Source organism: Cornus florida, unplaced genomic scaffold (assembly GCF_030987335.1).
Source record: "Cornus florida cultivar Cherokee Brave unplaced genomic scaffold, ASM3098733v1 CherokeeBrave_3.0.0_Hap2_Chr09, whole genome shotgun sequence".
In the NCBI taxonomy this organism is placed as follows: domain Eukaryota; kingdom Viridiplantae; phylum Streptophyta; class Magnoliopsida; order Cornales; family Cornaceae; genus Cornus; species Cornus florida.
This window is the reverse complement of record NW_026775579.1, coordinates 81043290-81064380: the sequence shown is the minus strand read 5'-3', so window position 1 is coordinate 81064380 and position 21091 is coordinate 81043290. Positions and strand designations below refer to the sequence as shown.

At 34.5% G+C, this 21091-nt stretch overlaps 3 protein-coding genes across 3 annotated transcripts; 1 reads left to right on the top strand and 2 right to left on the bottom strand.

Annotated features, from left to right (window-relative positions):
* The first annotated feature begins 5689 nt into the window (after nucleotides 1-5689).
* LOC132274610 (protein SENSITIVE TO PROTON RHIZOTOXICITY 1-like) lies at nucleotides 5690-8450 on the top strand. The gene is made up of 2 exons (XM_059775927.1): nucleotides 5690-5880; nucleotides 6731-8450. Exon 2 carries the CDS (start codon nucleotides 6748-6750, stop codon nucleotides 8323-8325), a length of 1578 nt encoding a protein of 525 aa, XP_059631910.1. The 5' UTR covers nucleotides 5690-5880; nucleotides 6731-6747; the 3' UTR covers nucleotides 8326-8450.
* A 104-nt stretch (nucleotides 8451-8554) lies between these two features.
* Nucleotides 8555-13152, bottom strand: LOC132274609 (FHA domain-containing protein PS1). Its single transcript, XM_059775926.1, has 6 exons — nucleotides 12358-13152; nucleotides 12043-12248; nucleotides 9961-11691; nucleotides 9694-9829; nucleotides 9201-9589; nucleotides 8555-9105 (listed from the first exon to the last, which is right to left on the bottom strand). Exons 1-6 carry the CDS (start codon nucleotides 12668-12670, stop codon nucleotides 8860-8862), a joined length of 3021 nt encoding a protein of 1006 aa, XP_059631909.1. The 5' UTR covers nucleotides 12671-13152; the 3' UTR covers nucleotides 8555-8859.
* Nucleotides 13153-14258: 1106 nt separating this feature from the next.
* Nucleotides 14259-20035, bottom strand: LOC132274608 (uncharacterized). Its single transcript, XM_059775925.1, has 4 exons — nucleotides 19650-20035; nucleotides 16690-16795; nucleotides 14835-14983; nucleotides 14259-14742 (listed from the first exon to the last, which is right to left on the bottom strand). The coding sequence occupies exons 1-4, from the start codon at nucleotides 19788-19790 to the stop codon at nucleotides 14647-14649; spliced, it is 492 nt and encodes a 163-aa protein (XP_059631908.1). The 5' UTR covers nucleotides 19791-20035; the 3' UTR covers nucleotides 14259-14646.
* Between the last annotated feature and the right edge of the window lie 1056 nt (nucleotides 20036-21091).

Sequence of the window (21091 nt, the reverse complement as noted above, 5' to 3'; positions counted from 1 at the left end):
AATCAAATATTATAACCACTAAAATGGTTTTGCATTACTTAGCGAAGACTAATTACTTCACCAGTGAGAAAAGCAACGATAAGAATCAAATTAATTTGGATTGAAACAGTAGGTGAAGAGTGAAGCTACGAACTTAGAGAGCAAAATGACAAAAAGAGATTCACGTACTGGATTCCAGATAATCGGGGACAAGGCTTGTTGAGTCGAGTCATGTACCCAAATGTTTCCCAACTTTTTCAACTAAAACAGTAGAAACCTTGACACACAAATGAAAAACAGATAACAAATGGCGATCATTATTGCTGTCAACTTTCACCATGATATGCATATTGGGATTTAGCAACAAACCAAAAAATTAAATGTCATATCCAAGAAAAAACGTTTAAAACCAAAAGATAGAATAGTTTAGTTTTTTGAAAATAGTTTTCAAAAATCAAGAAAACTTTTTTTAAAGAATTATAAACGATGGTTCTATGAAAATAGAGAGTTTTCAAAAAAATTAAACTAAACAGAATTCTTGTATAACTCTCAATTTTTAATTATCTGAAAATGAAAAATTATTTTTAGAAAATTGAACCAAATATATTCAAGTACTTGTGCATGCGCACCTTGGCGAAATCAGTAAGGAGCTCAGTTCCAGCAGGCTAAGGTGCATAGAATTGGTCAGCTCTAACGTACCCAGCTCTTGTCCTGAAAGACCCATATCAAAAAATGGTTAAAATCCATATAGATTTAACGATTTTACATGCCATTTAAGTGATATGATGAGACTCACGTATTGCTTGTGTAACCGTACGTAGCTCAAGACAGTGAACGAAGGAATAGAATACAGCATACGACACCAATCTTCAGGGGCGGCTCGATGTAATTCTTTGGAGGCTTGCAATATATTAATTATTAAATAATAATCAAATAAAAATCTCCTCTTTGCCTTAAAAAATATAAATAAAAATAGTCACAACATTCACAATTCACGAACAAATGTATAAATATATAAAAAATATAAATATATACAAATTTATAATAACAAGAGATAATAAAACTAAAAAATAATTAAAGAAAAAAAATAATATAACCTGATTTATAAAGTTCCAATTTAATGTTGTTTCAAATTTTTCAATAAAAGAAAAATGCGTTGAAATTGAGATTTGAGACCTATGAATATTGAGTCGAGAAGAAAGAAAATTATAAAGTTGTAATAAGAGACGACTGAAAAGGGAGATGACTTGTAATTTGTAGAGTTTGCTGAGAAAAAAGAATGAACGTGAGGATTAAAAATAAGAATAAATAAATAAAATAAAATCTATAAAAAAAGAAAGAATATGGAATGTTTCTTCACTTACCAATACGATCGCTAAATATTTATTCTGGTGCAATTTATCGAAAAAATATATATAGCGCTGGTGTCAAAAATAATGTGTATAAAAAAAAATGTATAAGATTGACAAAGAAAAAATATGTTATTTAAGAATATAAATACATATTAAGTGTGTGGGGTTTGGTTTACTAAACAACCGTGAATGAGGAGGGGAGAGAAATTGTAAAAAAAAAATTAGATATTTTAGGAGATAAATAATTTCCCCCTTAAATGAAAAGGCATGAATGGATAAGAGAAGGAAAAAAAAAAAAAAAAAAAAAAAGAAATGAAAAAGAAGAGTTATTTTAAGAGATAAATTCTTTAAAATTATTGTTCAATTTGAAAACATTACCCAAGGCTGGAGCCACCCCTGCCAATCTCCTAGACTTTTGAATCTTCAGTATTTCTCTACACCCCCATCATACAGCCTTATGATTGATGATCTACATATAATTCCTGAAGAGCAAAAAGATGTCCGCTTAGGCATTCAATCGAACAGCTTGTATGCATCAATTTTTTATTTTTTTGTTTTTTTGGGTACCAACCTTAAGATTGTCAGCTCCTCCGCACCGCGGTTGGCTTCGCGCCAAATCTCTCAGACTCGCCGCCGTCTGCGGTGGATGCACAGTCCAGATTTTCGAAGAAGTCAGCGTCGACGGGGGAACTCCTGAAGTGGCCGATGGGGGCCACCAGCTTTGCTTTGGGCTTGGAGAGCAAGCCAAACGATGTCGTATGGCTTCTCTTTTTTGCCTTTCATTTTTTTTTTCAGCCATTAGAAGGGTTATTCAAGTTTTTTCAAAGTTCTTTTAACAACAAACTAATGTCAAGCCCTTGTTTGCACTAAAAATGAATAAACAGGGGTGTTTTCAAAACAAAAAGGGATTATATGCATATATCAAGGGTAATTTTATAAATAATAATAATAAAAAATTATATCATTCAGTACTATATGGTTTAAATTAATAATAGAGTGGTGATACTCACACCGAACACTTGCAGTGAATTACCTAACTGAATAATTTTTAATTGATTATTTATATCAAATACAATTAAGTGAAGGGCTCTACTTCCTAATTTGTTGCATAGACTAATTAAAAGAATAGGTACTGTAACTATTTGGTGCAAGAATCATTTTCCTTAATCATAACTTAATATGCAAGTAAACATGTCAACTTAATTGGTCAGGAATGGGATCATAAAATAAATTTTCTAATTTTACCTTACTCTTATTTATTTGAATATTTCAACTTTAATATAGGTTATAAAAAATAAGAAGGAATTTTAAAAAGTAGAATGTACATTAAATTTCATTACAAAATTTCTCACTTCTTGATAAAAAGTTTGGTGCTCTCTCTTCCTAGGTACATTTATTTTATTTTTTTGTGCATCCGAAAATGCAATATTTTGTACTCTCTTCTCAAAATGCATAACTACATTACTAATATTAAAACATGGATTTCACTTTTATCCATCAAACAAACAGTTTTACTTTCCCGCTCCAATGGCAACATTTATCATCCTCGTCGACAAACATGACATAATCCATCTTCTTTTTCATATTTTTCTAATTTGCATTAGTTTATGCAAATTAGAAAAAAAATAGGATGATACGACCGGCTATTGAAAAATCAATAGGACATTCGAACAATGTAGAGTGCATATAATTTTACATAAAAAGTGGTGTGCATTTACTATTAAATTTTTATTTATTTTTTTGGCCTATGAACTAATCTTTCAACTTTGGAATGCAGACATCGTGAGCCAATCTCAAATATATAAAAACAAAACAAAGAAATTCAAACTATATATGAGATAGAAAGGTTAAATAACACAAATCAATTATAACCACGATGGTGGGCGATCCAGAAAATAAGGTGAGGGTTGTTAGGAATAATAATTTTTTTTAGGGGGTCTATGGTAATATTTTATGAGTACTAAATAAGGCATTTGTGATATATTTTTGTTATTTAAAGTAGAAAATTGATAGTTCAAGCGCTTGTAAAATAGTTTTTATCCATATAAAAAGAAAATAGTCATGCTACTTAAGTTGACGCGTTGAACATAATTTTTTCACCCAAACACTACTTATTCACAAGATAAGTGAGGTATACACAAAATATAAGAAAATTGAGGAGTGAAAATCATCTCCAGTGAAATAGTGTGCCATTTATTCCCTTTTGAAATGAGTGGTTCAGAAATGATCACGTCACCCATGTTTAAGATGCATAATAAAAAAATATTAGGATGCAATAAAAAAAATGTTAGAATGCACCTTATAAAAATGTTAAAATATCTTTTTTTTATAAAAATAAAAAAAAATAAAAAAATTACTTGCAAGATGTGATCCTTATCCGAAAATTGAGACCCTCGCTTTCTATGTCGAACCAGTAGTGTTCCCTGAAGAAATTTAAAAACAATTTGCCATAAACTTAAAGTGGTCCAAAATTCAACATGCTTAAGACCCACCCGTGCATGCGCGCGTTCAAACAAAGAGAGCCAAGAGGGGTGGGTCCCAGTTGAGCAGAGCAACCTCTGAGATTGTCAAATTTTCCTTGTTTCTCTCCAATCCCACGGGGAGTCTGTGCTGACCTGCTTTCCTAGAAACACTTCAACTCCTTTGGTCCTCCGGGGTCGGCGGCGTAGCTTCCCCTAACTTTCCACTTCCTCTCTCTCTCTCTCTCTCTCTCTATATATATATATTATTCTACTCATAATATATATATGTATGTGATCTTCATTGGTTCCTGCCAGGAACTTCCTGGTACATCCCCCTTTCACTGTCTCCATACATTTATTTAATGCTGCAATCAGTATTGATTGAAAAATTATTAAATTGTATTACAACATAAAGCTAATTCAATTCAATTCAGACTTTCTGATTCAGAAAATATGAACACAAAATAAGTGTAGTACGAAAAATAAATTTCAACGTTAGTATTAATTATGTAGAATCACAAAGTGACATATAATCCAAAACTAATCTAGCGTGTGTGTGTATTTATAGGCATGGATCCAATGTGTTTATTTATTTAGTATTATATCTTAATATTTTTAAAATTTTGATATATATACCTATAGAATTATTCTATTGTTCTTCTTAAATTAGTAAAAGAATATTAAATGATTCTAAATCATTAACGTGTTGCTATTTTACTTTAATTTACTGGTTGATTAAGAAAAGTGAACTCAAAAGAAGTGTAATACAGTAATATATTACAAAACAATTTGAACACTAATTTCAACTATAAGATTATCAAATAATTTTTGGTATTAAATATGAAAAACGGGTCAAACACATATAGTATTTATTTTGTACATATGGAATATGAGAGAATAATCCAGCTGGGTGGGTCCAAACCTTACTCCAATCAGGGTCATTCAAGTTTTTGTTAAGAAATTGATTTCTAACACAACTTGAAGGTAATCAACTGATGTGAAAAGTGTATATAGTGTCAAGTAAATATTATTAAAATAAAAATATCAAGTTTACGTAAAGTAAGAGTCATGACAATTTATCGGTTTCTTTCTTTCTCATCAGGGTCTGTTTGGTAACTAAATTTGCCTTGGGCTTTTTTGTTTTGTTTTTTTTTTTATAATTTTATTTTATATGTCAAATAGATAATAATAATAAAAAAAGATAAATTATATTGACCTCCACTGAAATTTAGACAAATCTCACACAAGTTGATCATTTCAGATTTTAAAATTATATTTTTGCTTGTTTCTGGGAAAAGTAATCAAGAGATTATATTTATAAAAAAACAATATAATATTAATATCAGTCATTCATATATATATATATATATATATATTAAAATCAAACATAATTTTGTTTTAAAATGAATTACAGCTACAATCTAGGTCCACATGGAGCTAAGACTAAGAGTAAAAATATCAAATAATTTTAAAATATAAGTCATATACAGAGATAATAAAAATAATAATGTGTTCAGATCAAACAAATAATAACATGATTTGAACATAACAATACCTCTTAAGAAGAAATTAAAAGAGAATTAAACTTGTTAGCTTAATGTCACACCCCGGAACCAATTAAAAAGGTTCAACTCCGTGACATTATGCACACTATGAATGGCTGAGTCATTACTTAGAATACGAAAAGGTGTCTGACAAAAGTTTCCGGAAGAATAGTTTGATAAAAGTTGCCCCACAAATAATGTTGGTAATTGATGGGGTTTACCAATCCGATGAAAAGTGACCCCCCAAGCAACGGTGCTGATTGATGGGGTTGACCCAATATATGGTCCCACTACAAATAGACTAATCTTCCTTGGTACTAGAGATGCCCATATAATGGTTCAGCTAGCTCCAATTACCCCTTTTCATCCCCTTTCAGAGACACTTATTTCTCTCTCTGTGGATATATGCTAGCAGCCAATATATATATATATATATAGGGTCTGGAAAATAAGTTTCAATTCAATTCAACAGTGTTTGAAGGATAAGATTAAGAAGTCACAATTGAAAGGAAAATAACTTGCATCTGAGCAATCTTGAATCTGGTGAGTCTCTCTCTCTCTCTCGTGAACTACTTTTTCCTTTTTTTAGGGTTCTTTACTTGTGCTAAAATTTCAGTTTCAGTTCATGTTAGCTCTTGACTTGTTAGTTTCTGATTGTGGGTATTTGAGATATGGTAGGATCTTATGATGTTCTTATTCTGGAGTAGTTTATACTTGCAGCAATTCTGAATGTGAGATTAGGTCACATAAGCTAAAAAGATTGGGTATTTTCTTTATTTTTTAAGAAAAGGTTTGGTTTTAATTTTTGAAGTGTGTTTGGACATATTCTCTAATGACAATCATGAATTTGATGCTTGGGATCTTGTGACATCTTAATGAAAGATTGAATAAAGATTAATTTTGTAGGGTGATGTAAGATTCTATGTAGATTGGGGATAGAAAGTGCTTGATTGATGATTTTTGAGTTAGGGGTTTTTTTAATTTTTACAAGTAAATTCTTGAATCACAAGTTTGATTTTAAATTATTATTGTTGTGAACTCCTAGTTTGTTTTGGTTAAAAAAAAATTTGGATACTAAGAAAAAAAATCTTAGTAAAAAACAAAGAGTAGAAGTGTTATGTATACTGTATTAATGAAGTTTATCATTTTATTAATTTTAGCCTCATCATGGGATTTTTTTTTTTTTTATGTCTTTTTCTTCTTCTTCTTCTTCTCTCTCCTTTTTAATTTCCACTTGGGGGTTGGTGTTACTTTCAGGGGAATAATTGAATTTTGATGCAATTTGCATAGGAATCTTTTATTTGTATTGCCTTTTTGTGTTGTACCCTCTTTTCAAAATTGACTCTACATGATTTTTTGATGAATATTTATATATTTTCATGCAATATTGCAGCTTTTTGACATTTAGTTATGGAAGAGGATTCTAGAATGGATGTTGAAGAGAAATTAAGTGCAGATACATGGACAAATTCTTATTCCTCCGGTAATGAATTGCCAAAAAAAGTTCCTCTGGATTACCAATCTTTCTCCAACTTCAATTTGCAGCAAGATCAGCAGAAGTGGGAAGTTCCTTCTATTCTAGATTTTGACCCACAATTCCCTGAATTCAAGCAGCCTTTTGATAACCATTCTTCAAATAATCAAACCAAAATCCCGGATCAGCAAGATAGTGAGATGAATGAGACACGTGACGGTAGTAGAATCCAAGATTGGGATCCGAGAATGATGCTGAACAATCTCTCTTTCCTGGAACAGAAGATCCACCAACTCCAGGATTTGGTGCATGTAATTGTTGGTCGGAGAGGTCAAGTTGTCAGTCCATCGGATGAGCTTGTAGCTCAGCAACAGCAACTCATCACGGCTGATCTCACTTCAATTATTGTTCAACTGATCTCAACTGCAGGTAGTCTTCTCCCCTCTGTGACGCATACTCTCTCTTCGATGAATCCTCCTATCTCTCAGCTCGGGCAGCTTGGTGGAGTCATATTTCCTTCCGGGACAGGTTTGAATGGTAGTAATTTGCCCCAAAACAAAAGTGGAAGCAAGGTTTCGGATCAGTCCAACCAGGTTGAGATAACGGGTAACTGCAGGACGAAAGAAAGCTTCCCTCTTGAAGAACACGAATTGAAAGATGAAGAAGATGCTGACGAAGAGAACCTCCCACCCGGTTCCTATGAAATCTTGCAACTAGAGAAAGAAGAAATCCTTGCACCTCACACCCACTTCTGCATGATATGTGGGAAGGGTTTCAAGAGAGATGCAAATTTACGGATGCACATGAGAGGACATGGGGATGAGTACAAGACTCCAGCTGCACTTGCCAAACCCAATAAGGAAGCGAGCTCAGAGCAAATGCCCACCAAGAGGTATTCCTGCCCTTATGCAGGTTGCAAGCGGAACAAAGATCATAAGAAGTTTCAGCCTCTGAAGACCATCTTATGTGTGAAAAACCATTACAAACGAACCCATTGTGACAAAAGCTATACTTGCAGTAGATGCAATACCAAGAAATTCTCCGTTATTGCAGATCTTAAAACGCATGAGAAGCATTGCGGTAGGGATAAATGGCTTTGTTCCTGTGGAACAACTTTCTCAAGAAAAGACAAGCTTTTCGGACATATTGCTCTCTTCCAAGGTCACACTCCTGCCATTCCTCTCGAGGACACTAAAGGATCAGCAGCAGCTGGGCCATCGGATCAAGGAGAAAGCAACGAAACAACGAATAAGGTTGGAAATATAGGGTTCAGCTTGGGCTCAAGTGCTTTTAGTGGAAGTGAGATTCAGAATGCTGTGGACGTGAAAGGGGGTGTTGATGATCCTACTGGTTTCTTCTCCCCTTTGAACTTCGGTACGAATAATCTTAGTGGCTTTCATGAATTCCCTCGACCACCATTTGAAGATTCAGAAAGTTCGTTCTCTTTTCTAATTTCTGGGTCTTGCAATTACCCTAGAAAAAATGGAGGTGAGTCAGGTTCGAATGATCTATAGTGATGGTGAAATGGCTTGCACCTGGGTGCCCGGGTTCAATTGTTTCTCACTGACATTGGTATTTGTAGGATGCAACTCCATGTACCTATAATTTATTGACTTTAAATAAATGTGTTTTTCTCTAATTATTGTGTCTTTTACATAAAACAATGCCATCTTGTGATGGTTACTTGACAAGCTTATGCATGCCTAGACGCTGCAGTGATTCTGGGAGAGGTGAAAATGGTTCACAACGAAAATGTGCAGCATCATGTAAATTGTTCATACATATATGATCAAATGAACCGAAACCTGAGTGATTGCAAGATCGAATTGAAAGTAAACAAAGCAAAAATCTCTCTCCCCCCCTAAGCAAACAAAGCAAAAAATGTAAAATGTTCAAACATATATGATCAAATTAACAGAAACCTGTGTGATTGCAAGAACGAATTGATAGTATCAACCGACCCATATGAACACAAATTTCCAATTCATTCTTCAAAACAGGGTTTAGAACTGGTAATACTAGCAGTTGTTGAGTTACAGGTACATTGTTTAGTTAATTGAACTGAACTTTCTGTAATGTGAATTGTGTAGCAGTATGAGCTTCAAACCCTTTGCGCCATCTCCAGGTCTCAGTGGGTTCTTCGAAGGCCAGTGGCTATATCTCTCCCTCAAGATGACATCGTCCGTGCAAGACCAAGTAGGTCCTCTAGGAGAGCTGTCGGCCCACAAGAACCTATCGGAGAATGGGTTCACCAGACTCTCACGAAAATCCTCTGCTGTCTCACAGAGCAAACCCTGAAACAAACAAAAAACAAACTCGCGTTATGCATGGTTGTCACCTACACACACATTATAATTGGATAGATAGAAACAGGCGATAGTATTCTTACTTCTGCCATGGCTTTGATCTTCAGAGTGACATCATTGCTAAGAAGGACGAGCTGTCCATCATTCTTAGTTCTCCTAAAAAGGAGGGCACATTCAAGGATATGATCTTCTGCTGTTGGTGTTACAATTTCCAGCAAACTTCCATAGGCAGAAAATGGCATTGTGCTTGGTGCCCCATCAGGGAAACCTACACTCCCCTCACTGAATCGATACAGAGGAGAAGCAGGTGGGGTTGGCGCAACAGGCCTGCCTTCCTCTACTGAGCTTTGAACATGAATCCACCACTTTGTATTCACCATACACTCTTCAATCCATTCTAATACTGAAGAAATCTCTGTTGTTCTTCTGAACAGGCTGCCTCGTCGCTTCATGCAATCCAATTCCCTTATGACTAATTAAAGAGCATCACCAATATTCGTCAGAAAAAGGACTTTACATACAATATTTGTTTGACAAATTCAAGTATTAGTTCATTCACAAATTAAAGTTCATTACCAATTCTTGGAATGATCAGCTGAGTCCCTTTGAGACCTTGCAAAAGCTGTAACGCCTTCCTCGACTCCTTGTTTAGAAGACAAGTAGTGTCCACTATTATGTTCCACTTCCTCTTCTCCACTTTGGTAGTGTTATTCTGCAAATGGATTTCATGTGAATATGTATAAAACCTAGTTAGAACCTAAGGAAGAACTTACAGAAACAAAAGTTAGAATTTTATTTTTTCGGTCTTTTTCTGTGGGACGTGTACAAAAGTTAGAATTTTACCTTCTCTTCAATTTGAGCATAATTCAAGGATTTGCTACTTCTCGTAGTGGCTCCAAGAACTGAAGCTTCTAACTTGCTCTTGCCAGTAGAATTTCCCACTAGGGGTTGAAACGGCAACCTTTCTGTTCTACTCTTCACCACCATCTGTGGTTCCAACTTTGCTCGATTTCTTGAGACAGGCCTTACTGATTTCCGTTCTTGGAGTATTTTTGGTGTCTGGTTCTCTTTTTCTGAAAAGGAAAGTGTCTCTTCTTCTGGTTGGATGTTGGGATTAACAATCTTCGTAAAAGAGGATGATCTATTTGACTTAGAATGCTTAATTTCTTCTGCCCTGCCCATCTTCTTCATCGACTTCAGAAGAAGTGTATTTGGGGTAAAGTTCTCCTTGTCTGGAGTAAAGGTTTCTTCTTCATCCCCATCTAAATCAGAGAAAAGACCCTTGGATATAAACTTGTTTTCAATGTTTTCGTCATTCAGTGATTCAACTTTGGCATCAGTATCAACTCCTCTGCTCAGTATCAACTCCTTGTCTGGAGTAAACGTTTCTTCTTCATCCCCATCTAAATCAGAGAAAAGATCCTTAGGTGGTTCAACTTTGGCATCAGTATCAACTCCTCTGCTCAGTATCAACTCCTTGTCTGGAGTAAAGGTTTCTTCTTCATCCCCATCTAAATCAGAGAAAAGATCCTTACGTGGTTCAACTTTGGCATCAGTATCAACTCCTCTGCTCCTACTAGTTTGAAGATGAAGAACACTAGCAGGCTTACCTCTTCTTGACCAAATGCTAGGCAAGCTGGACTTTTTCTCTGATCTTATTGGGGAACTTTCTGGATCATCTCTTTGAGACGTTTTGGTGGAAGAGGGAGCTTGTGTGGTCCACTTTCCTCCATGGAATTGTTGATTTTCAATCTCTAACAGCACATCTCCACCAGGCAAAGATGAGTTCAGAGACTCTGCCGCATGAGCTCCAGACATGAGCCTTGGAATTTCACTTTGTTCAAGTGTTTCACCAACTGGATAGCCCTTTTGTTCATTGGATGATGGAGAATCAAAGCTTACTGGAGAGTTGGATTTTTGCTCTGATCTTACTGGGGAGAATTGAGTATTTTCACTCCCATAAAATCCTGTGGCAAGGGTAGACTGTGAGGTCCGGTTTTCTTTGTTGAATTGTTGATCTTCGGTTGCTGAGATATCAATTCCCCTGGGAATACATGCATTCAGAGATTCAGTTGCGAGGGGTTGATAGTTGAGGCTCGAATCGCCGCTCTGTTCATGGGTTTCTTTTGCTGACCACTGGTTTTCTAATTCTTCATCAGAATATGAAAGCTTTGAGTTTTCTCCTAAGATTGATTCTCTCTCCAAGCTTCGAGTAGGGCTCTCCAGCATTTTACCTTCAGATAGTACTTCCGAGACAACATGAGTTTGTGGGTTACAATTTTTTTCTTCTTCCATTTGTTCATTTTCAGCGTCTATCACAGACTCTGAACCAAGCTGAACAGACCAGAGGTCAGAGGTTCTACTCTTTTCAGATTCTTCCCTTGATGGGCTCTTCTTACCCACTTCTTGTTCATCAAAAAATGAAGAATTTACATATTCGGGCAACGGAGGTGCCGATGGGATTGCTTTCTTCAGAGATAATTCGGAATTCTCATCAGAAAATAACGAACACAGTACCAAATCATTACCCAGTGATTGGATTTGGTCATTTTCAGCAAACAAGCAATTATCATCCTAAAAAACAAAAAATAAAGAAAAAACAGAAGGAAATCAAGAACATTTCAACAAAAAATTCGTGGGCAATCTACATTTCTTGCTAATTCCAACAATGGAAATTCAACGGCAAACAAGCAATTCTCATCCTATAATAAAATCAAAAATAAAGAAAAACAAAAGGAATTCAAGAACATTTCGTGGGCATGCTGCATTTCTTGCTAATTCTAATAATGGAAATTCATCGGCAAGCAAGCAATTCTCATCCTATAAAATCAAAAATAAAGAAAAACAAAAGGAATTCAAGAACATTTCAACAAACATTTCGTGGGCATTCTACATTTCTTAGTAATTCTAAGAATGGAAACTCACCTGATGTGTTTCTTCTATTTCTTCAACCGGCACCAACGCATCTGACGGCGGCACAAACGGGTTCTCCAAATCGTAGGCACGGCTCAAAGGAACCCAATGCAGCCTGTATACCCTACTCGAGGCACCGAGCCGCATTGTATCGCCCTCGTTCAGCTCCATTCGAACCTCTGGTTCGATTTTCTTCCCCGAAATCCAAGTCCCGTGTACTAAAACAACAACCGATCAATAAACCAAGAACCCGTCAAAATTCAAGCCATGTATGCGTAAAAATGTGTGTGTGTGTGTGTGTGTGTGTGTGTGTGATTGAGCAGTTACCGGACGACAAATCGATCACAGAGAGCTTCAGCGAAGAGGGTTTCGAGAGGATTCGGAGATGGAATCTGCTGATGCTAGGGTGCTCCAACGTGATGTTGCAATCTGGGTGTCGTCCCACAAGCAATATTTCTTCGATTTCTTGAACCGATTGGTTCTCATTTTCTATGTGTTCAATAGATTTGGGTCCGGAAATCAGAGGTGGTTTGTCTAGGACGAATATGTTCTTGAGAATGGTGTTGTTTTTTAGGACAGTGAATACTGGGATTTTCTTCTCTGGTTCATCAGATGACTTGCGTTCTTTCTCGTCAGCCATGAGTGAGAGAGAGAGAGAGAGAGAGAGAGACAGGTGGATGAGGTTCAAGAAATGGGGGGATGGTTAAGTTCTTGAAATGAAATTGGAGGGCTTCGGTTTTTGAATTGAATCTTGAAAAAATTTGAAAAAACTGACCGTTAGAATTATGCCGTAACGGATATTTTCAATTTTAACTCCATAATGTTTGTGTGATGTTTGGTTGTCTGTTGTTAGTAAAAACCTCACCGCCGTCACACAGATCATGGGGGAAAATAAGTGAAAATTTCTAATTTAGTTACCAAACTTTAAAATAATTGTTATAAGAAAAAGAAAAAAAAAATTCACATTTCATTTTAATAATGTATCAATTAGAAAAAAAAAATACATGAGCTTAAAAAATTATTAAATGACCATATCACGTCAATCACAAATTGTCACACAATTAAATATATAAATTGAACCATCTAATAATTTATTGATTTTTCTATTAATGGTTAGCGCATCCAGAGAGTGTTATACAAGGTTGGTCACCACAATTGTGGCTAACCACATCACCAATTGGAATGACGTAATTAGGTACAACATGTTCTAGCTGAGATATTCATTTTTTATTCTTATTATTTATATATTTAAGTTTGTTTTGTGTTTTCTTCATCAACTATTTTTCCAACCACTCATGTTTTGAAAACTTCTAAATTTTTTTTTTTGACAAAAATAAAAAATAAAAGAAGCAAAATCATACGAATATTTTTTTTAGAAATAAAAAAAAAAAAATTTAATCAAACCTCTTGCTCTTAGAGACATTTAGACCATCTCCAATGTAAAATGCTATTTTTGCATGCCAAATCTATATTTTGAAAGAAACCATAGTGTCAAAATGATATACTTTAACAATTCTGCTATGATAGTGCATTTAATCCAAAATTATATTTTTTGACACAACAATCATTATTTTTCAACTATCATTCTCAACTACAATTTTCAACGGTCATTTTTTTTGAGTGGTTGTATTTTATTTAGCTTATTTGCCTTATTAAAAATAAATAAATAAAAATACTGACATATATATATATATATATATATATATATAACAGACACATACATCTATGATATATACACACACAATACTGACATATATATATATACAAGTACAGCTGACATATAAATATATATATATACACACAATACTGACATATATATATATACAAGTACAACGGACATATATATATATATACACAAGCACAACACCAAATTGGCAGCCCAACACTATATTGGTAGCCCATGCGAGAGAGAGGAGAAAAGGCAGAGAGCAATAGCAAATTTGGCAATAATTATATGTTGTATTGTATTTCACACAACATTTGGCAAAGTTATATTTTGGCAGCTCATTTGGCATGTCATTGGAGAGTCCATTTTAAATCCACATGCTATATTTTGAAAATAACTACCCAAATAACAGCCCATTGGAATTGCTCTTATGTCACTTTACTTTTAAGAGTAGAGTGCATCTGGTTGACCGGGGGAGTGCCGAAACAGCTCTAAACCAATTGGGATTCATGATCCAAATTTACTTCAATTGTCAACCATTTGATTTCTGTCAAGAGCTGTCTTTGATCAAAATACGAAGGGCAAAACATATGCTTCAATTTATTGATAAACATAACATGACCACCATGTCATTACCATTCCAAGATTTCAAATTACAAAAACTGAAATCATTAAAGTTAAAATCCAAAATTCTAAACCAATCGAGGAAGGAGAAGAAAGCATATAGAGAAACATTAAGGTGTGCAACAGTTCGAGGCTCGAGCGAAAGCTCATATCAGTTGATCAGCAGACAACAGTGTCATTCAATCTCAAAAAAGATATCGAAACTAGAAGTTATCTATAAGGAGACCATGGAAGGCTTCATGTCAAAAAGTAGACCACAGCATTGGATTGCCATCCTTCAAAACTAAAATATAGAGGTGCCTTGGTAAAGCTTCAGCAGAAGAGAGTCATTCCTCTTTGTCACGAGAAAGTCTTGCACGGTGTCTGAGCTCAGCCCTTTTCCACCTAACCATTAGTTGGCATAAAGAAAAGAGGATATTCACCTGCAAAAGAAAATAAGGCGATGGAGTGCTCAGGTGAGAAAGCAACAATACAAAAAAGGGAACATAAAAAATTGAAGTGATTATGAACGCACCAAGATTATGATTGCAACGATGAGAAGAGGCCCAGACCAGAGCACAGAGAGAAATACTCCATGTGGGTCGAAATAATTCTGGCCAGCAAAGCTTTTCCAGTTGTCACCCAAAAGTCTATTAACCGTCTCCGCGAGATATACACCAGATACTGCACCACATTACTAATCAAGTAAATTTACTCGTAGAGTAGCAGTACAGGATGAGCTACAATTTTCAGAACAAATATTATTCCTGCATGCATGAATTTGCATGTTATTGTGCACAGAAAGTATAGCAGTAGTCTTTGAGATAGTTCCGCATAAATTCGAAGACTTCACTTTTTCCACTTGACTTTCAACTCACAAGTCATGACATAATTCACTAATAACTGACAAAGGTGTAAGGTTATGTAGTTCCCCTTGAAGGCTAAAGGACGAGATGGCATAGCTACATATAGGAAACAATTGAATTCTTGAAACTATATCATTTTCAACATTCAGTGAGGAAGTCTATATAGGCATATTCCAAGAAGAAAAAGATGATATATCTCCCACAAGAAAACATTAAGGGCTCATTTGGCGTTGCTGTAGCTTATAATAAGCACATTTTTATGTAGAACTGTCAAAAAAGTGCCGTCTCTGTAAGATCAAATAGTGTTTCATAACTTAGTATGTAAAGCATTTTTATAAATATTCTTCATTCTAAAAAGCGTTTAAAAAAAAAAAAAAAAATTTACCAGAACACATCTAAAACAGAATTTTCAAAATAAAAGCGGTTTTCTCTCCAACAGCAGTGCCAAACGGGCAACAAGACACCAGCCTGGCATCTTCTGAAGTACAAATTTAGATAATCAAGCAGCTAGATGGATGAGAAGCTGATAAAAGGTTGAACAATTCAAGGCTGATAGACAAGGACTTAGTGCAAGAAATTTCTTAAAAGCAACAACACAAACATAACATTGTCTTAGTCTGGAGCTTATTATATCAAAAGCTATATAAAATGTTTTTAGGAGTAGTAATGTATCAATTAATGGGTAAATGAGTTTTTCCTATTCTCAATAAAGGTACTGCAGCAGAGCTGGCGAAGCCTTAAGTTAGAATCAGGGACCAGGCTACCAGCAAGACCCGACATGAAAACAAATAAAGCGGCTACAATTTAACTAATATTCTTTATTTCAAAGAGAGAGCACAATCTTAAGATTCATAATGTAATATAAGAACATATTGGAGTAGTGCAGTATGGTCTCCCCATATCAGCCGCCATATAAAGGCATATGCAAAGTGCAAAAATAGCTACGGAGGGATGGAAAATTTGGTACAATATATATATATATTAGTTATAACAAAGAAACTAATATCCTTCTTTATTACAAAGAAACTAGTATCCTTCTTTATTACTAATCAATTAATGTCACTAATAAGTTTTACATACATTTTTTTTTTCTTTCCAGAAGGTAAGTTTTACATAATAAAGATACAAGCATAGATCTGCATTTTTCTATTCTACTAACTACTAGTATCGAAGGATTAATTCAAAAAAATATTAATAATTAAGAATAGAATAGTCAATTATTATAATAGAATAAAGTTAGTTCCTAAAAAAATATTACTCAATAAACATTATTAAATTATGAAATCTTAGTTTTTAGAGGTCAACTATTTATTAGTAGTATAAGTTTCCAACATTTACAGAAGAGAAGAAAGGGAAAAGAAAAGCTCTGATGAAATACAACAGACCTTACTGAACAAAAGTTATTAGTAATGCAATTAGAATTATCCACAACGAATACACTCCAGAGAAGTTGACATGCATCACTGCAGCATGCTTCAGATAAAAGTAAGTTATATATGACCATTAAGAAAATAATAAACTCACATGCAAGAAGGAACAAGCACATTTGAAAGTTGACGTTCTTCCTCGAGATGAAAGTTACTACTAGCAACACAATATGGAACAGCATCAAGCATATTAACCAAGGTTCCTGCAGAAAGGAGAGGAAATAAAAATCAGAGATAAAAATGGACAAGGAACTCTAATCGAATGCTATCCAATATTGAGCTATAAATGATATTAATGGCTTTAAGGCAAGGTTCTTGCCTCTAGAGATACTTTAATAGAGTGCTGTACACTAGAATGGACAATTTGACTGGAACTAGCTTTTCATGGATTCTTTTCAAAGCTAATGAAGAAGTCGATTTCCTTTGGGGCAACTCAGTTAGGAGTAGGACTACAAACAACCTGAGCTATTTTTGAACAGCTTGAGCTATTGAGCTATAAATGATATGAATGGATATAAGCCAAGGTTCTTGCCTCTAGAGATACCAAAAACTTTAATAGAGTGCTATAGACTATAATGGACAATTTGACTGGACTAGCTTTTCACGGATTCTTTTCGAAGCTAATGAAGAAGTCGATTTCCTTTGGGGCAACTCAGTTAGGAGTAGGACTACAAACAACCTGAGCTATTTTTGAACAGCTTGGGCTTGGCTTGTCCATTTATTTAGTAAATGAAACAAACTCGAAGTCTCGAACAAAATTTACAAGCTCGATTATTAAACGAGTCAATCTCATACAGTCCGCAGTTTTGATTTGTTAGTTTGTGAACAAGCTCGTCAATGATCTCATGGAAGTATATATGTTCATAACTAAAAGTTTAAGCCTATAAACAAGGTTTCTTAAAAACCAGAACCAGCAGACGCAGCACTGCAACATGAACCGGAACCCACCAATGACCAATCGGTGACCACAATGCCAACTACACTCCTCCACGACTGCAATTATTTGATTTCCAAGCAAGTTAGTGTATAATGTATATTAAAATCAATTCGTTTGGTTTCTTTTTGATGTATATGAAACATAAAGAATGATGAAAATGTATAGTGTTCTTGTGCTTCAATGTCTCACATGTGATAGACAGTGTAGTGAGGACCCACAGCATGTTTTTGTTTTTTACTTTCCTGGTAAGCAATAGAATGTTTTTGTTTTTTACCCAAGGCTTTAACCCAACCAGCCCCCGCCCCACCCCCAACAACAAACCCCCCCCCCCAAAAAAAAAAAAAAACAAAACAAAAGAAAGAAAAAAAGATTCAAAAATACACCTTCAAGGCCACATCAACCACAACTTCACAAACTAAATATAAATCTGACTCAAATAGCCAACATAACTGAAACTAGGAGGGAAAGCCCTCTAACCTCTATTTTCCTACACAGAAGGAAACCATCCGGGAATCTAATTCCTCTACCATCCAACAGAAACAACCACACTTAACCAGTGGAACTGAGGCAGCATGTTGACGTGCAGGTCTTTAAGAATCCATCCCATAACAATATTTTCTTCTAGTCAACAATTTGAATATCATAAGTCTTCCCTGTTAATGTAATGCTCAATGGCATAATTATATTATCTGATAATTCTAAGCATTACCAAACTCGATGACCTTACTTTGTGATTGGTACAGTTAGAAGCCTGTTTGAAAGTCAGTTTGCGAGATAAACGAGCAAGCTTAATCACATATTGGAACTCATAAATCCATTGAGATCAGCTTAATAAGATAACAAGCAGCTAGGATCCTGATCATCTGAAAAACCAAGCTGCTCGAACTCTAGCTCAATCATAAATTTTAAGCTTGCAATTTTTTAAGCGAGCTTGAGCAACCATTTGCTTAACCCATTTACAGCCTTAAAAACATCACTCTGAGTGTCTTCTAGGATAGCAAGCCAGCCCCACAGCCAATAGGCGTTCTTTGATATATCAGTTTCTGAAAAATCTCTAATCCTAGTTAGTACCAATCGGCTAATTTGTAATGGTTCTTAGCTCATATAAACGCTCTTACCTCTTACCCTCATTACTAAGCTGTCATTCTTGTCACATCCACCATTGTTAAGTGAATTTCCTCAATTTTCTCTTTTTATTCATCTAAAAAACCAAACTGCTCGAACTCTAGCTTGATCATAAATTTTAAGCTTGAAATTTTTTAAGCGAGCTTGAGCAACCATTTGCTCAACCCATTTACAGCCTTAAAAACATCTCTCTGAGTGTCTTCTAGGATAGCAAGCCAGCGCCACAGCCAATAGGCGTTCTTTGATATATCAGTTTCTGAAAAATCTCTAATCCTAGTTAGAGTTGGTATCTACTAATTTATAATGGTTCTTAGCTCATACAAACGTCAGATAAACGCTCTTAACTCTTACCCACATTACTAAGCTGTCATTCTTGTCACATCCACCATTGTTAAGTGAATTTCCTCAATTTTCTTTTTCTATTCTATTCTTCAACTTTCAAATTTTCAAATCTGAATTGAACCTTTTCCAGTGTGCATTTTCCATGAAAATCTCAACTAATACATGGTATGCACCTTCACCTACTCACATTTGAACTCCTAACCGACACCATAACTCAATCCTAGCTTTCACACCATTCTCCATCTTAGAAGACCATATATTACTCCACTTTTTATTTGACTTCTATATATATATATATGTATATATATTAATGCTATCAAGTGAGATATTTAGCCTAATTTAAATAAGTAAAAACACTACAACCACCTGAATCGGAACAGCATCATATACATTTCACTGTCTCATCTCAAACATAATGACGACTTCTTAAGTTAGCAATTTATTAACACAATGAAGAACACAACAAAAGGGTTTAGTTCATTAAAACCCTCTTGAGATTATATGAATTCAACAATATTTCATCAAATTAAAATCAATTTGACTGGTTTAAGCATCAGAAAGGATAAAAAAAAAACCACAGCATAGCGAAAAATTCAGATATAACCTATTGGGTACTTGGGATTTTAGAGAGAGAGAGAGAGAGTTGGGGGCACCTTCCAGTCGATGGCGTGGAAGAAGCCAATGAAGTTGTCATAAGCTGGTCGTAGTCCGGAGCGAAGTTCGGCGGTGAATCTCTCGACGAGATCTGCCATTTGGTTCATTTGGTCGTCCATAGCCGATTTGAGATCCTCCATTGGCTTCTATATTTTGACCTAACAATCAAACTGTATATTGTAAATGAGTCTCTGCAAATCTCCAGTATTCTTGAACTGTCAGAGAAATTGAAGTTTACTCTCCCCTTCTACGCTATACACTCTGCATATATGTGTGAATTCAAAACCCCTTTCTAGTTTGACGCCGTGTTCGGAACGCGGGAAAGAAATACGAGGAAGAGGGAAGACGAGAGAAGAAATAAAGAAGGTAATTAGGGTCTGTTTTTAGTTTATTATTATCAATTTTTTTTTTTTTTGGTTAAAAAAGAGGAGAAATATATATATATATATATATATATATATATAAAACAATAATAACATCAACATATACTTACAGTTCTTTTTTTCTTCTTCTGAGTAAGGGTGTCAAGAGAGCTTTTTTGTAACTAGAGTATGATCGATTTTTGTATTATAAATCGGACTATAAATGTAACCATCATATATTTTTTTCAAAAATTAAGCTCATTTCAACTTGTATTAAGAAAGTTATGAGCATGTGCATTGTTAGTATGTGTGAAAATATTTAACACAATAAAAAAAAATAATAAATTTTTTTCTCAATTACATTAAATCGGTTACATAAATCATGTTTTCATTCACACATGAAATTATTCTGAATTTTTAACTAGTGAATGAATTCATTAATAAACTTACTGATGTCACCATTTTTTAAAAAAAAAATAATTGAAACTAGTAACGGGATCAATCTTGATGACATTATAAATTCTCATTGAATCATCTAATTATATGTTGTATTTTGTGAAATGTAAATTATACAATGATCATTAGATTAGATTGAACAGCGCACAGACAATTAACTTACTGAATGAACAACAATATTAGTCTCTTGTTTGTTGGCTTATTTTATATGTTTTGTTGTACAAATTTTGTGTCTTCTTAATTCGAATTTATTTACCCAATACACACACACACACACACATATATATATATATATATATTTATTTATTTATTGATGGGGGCCTCCTCATTCAATAGTGAGTACTTATCTTTACTGAGTACCCAATAATTTTTGGATCGTATGTGTGTCACAACTAGGAAACCTCATATACCCTACATTAGAAAGACACAGAAACAGTACTAGAAACATGATTTGCAAAGTGTCCCTTAAAACATACTTTTCCCACTTTTATGGACTTGTCTGATCTTCAAGTACCAACTTTAAATGAAAAAAAAAATTAAAAAAAAAAAAAGGTACCAACTTTAAACGATTTTGAGCATATTTTTCCCAATAATTTTTCGCATTTTTTGACAATAATAGTGAA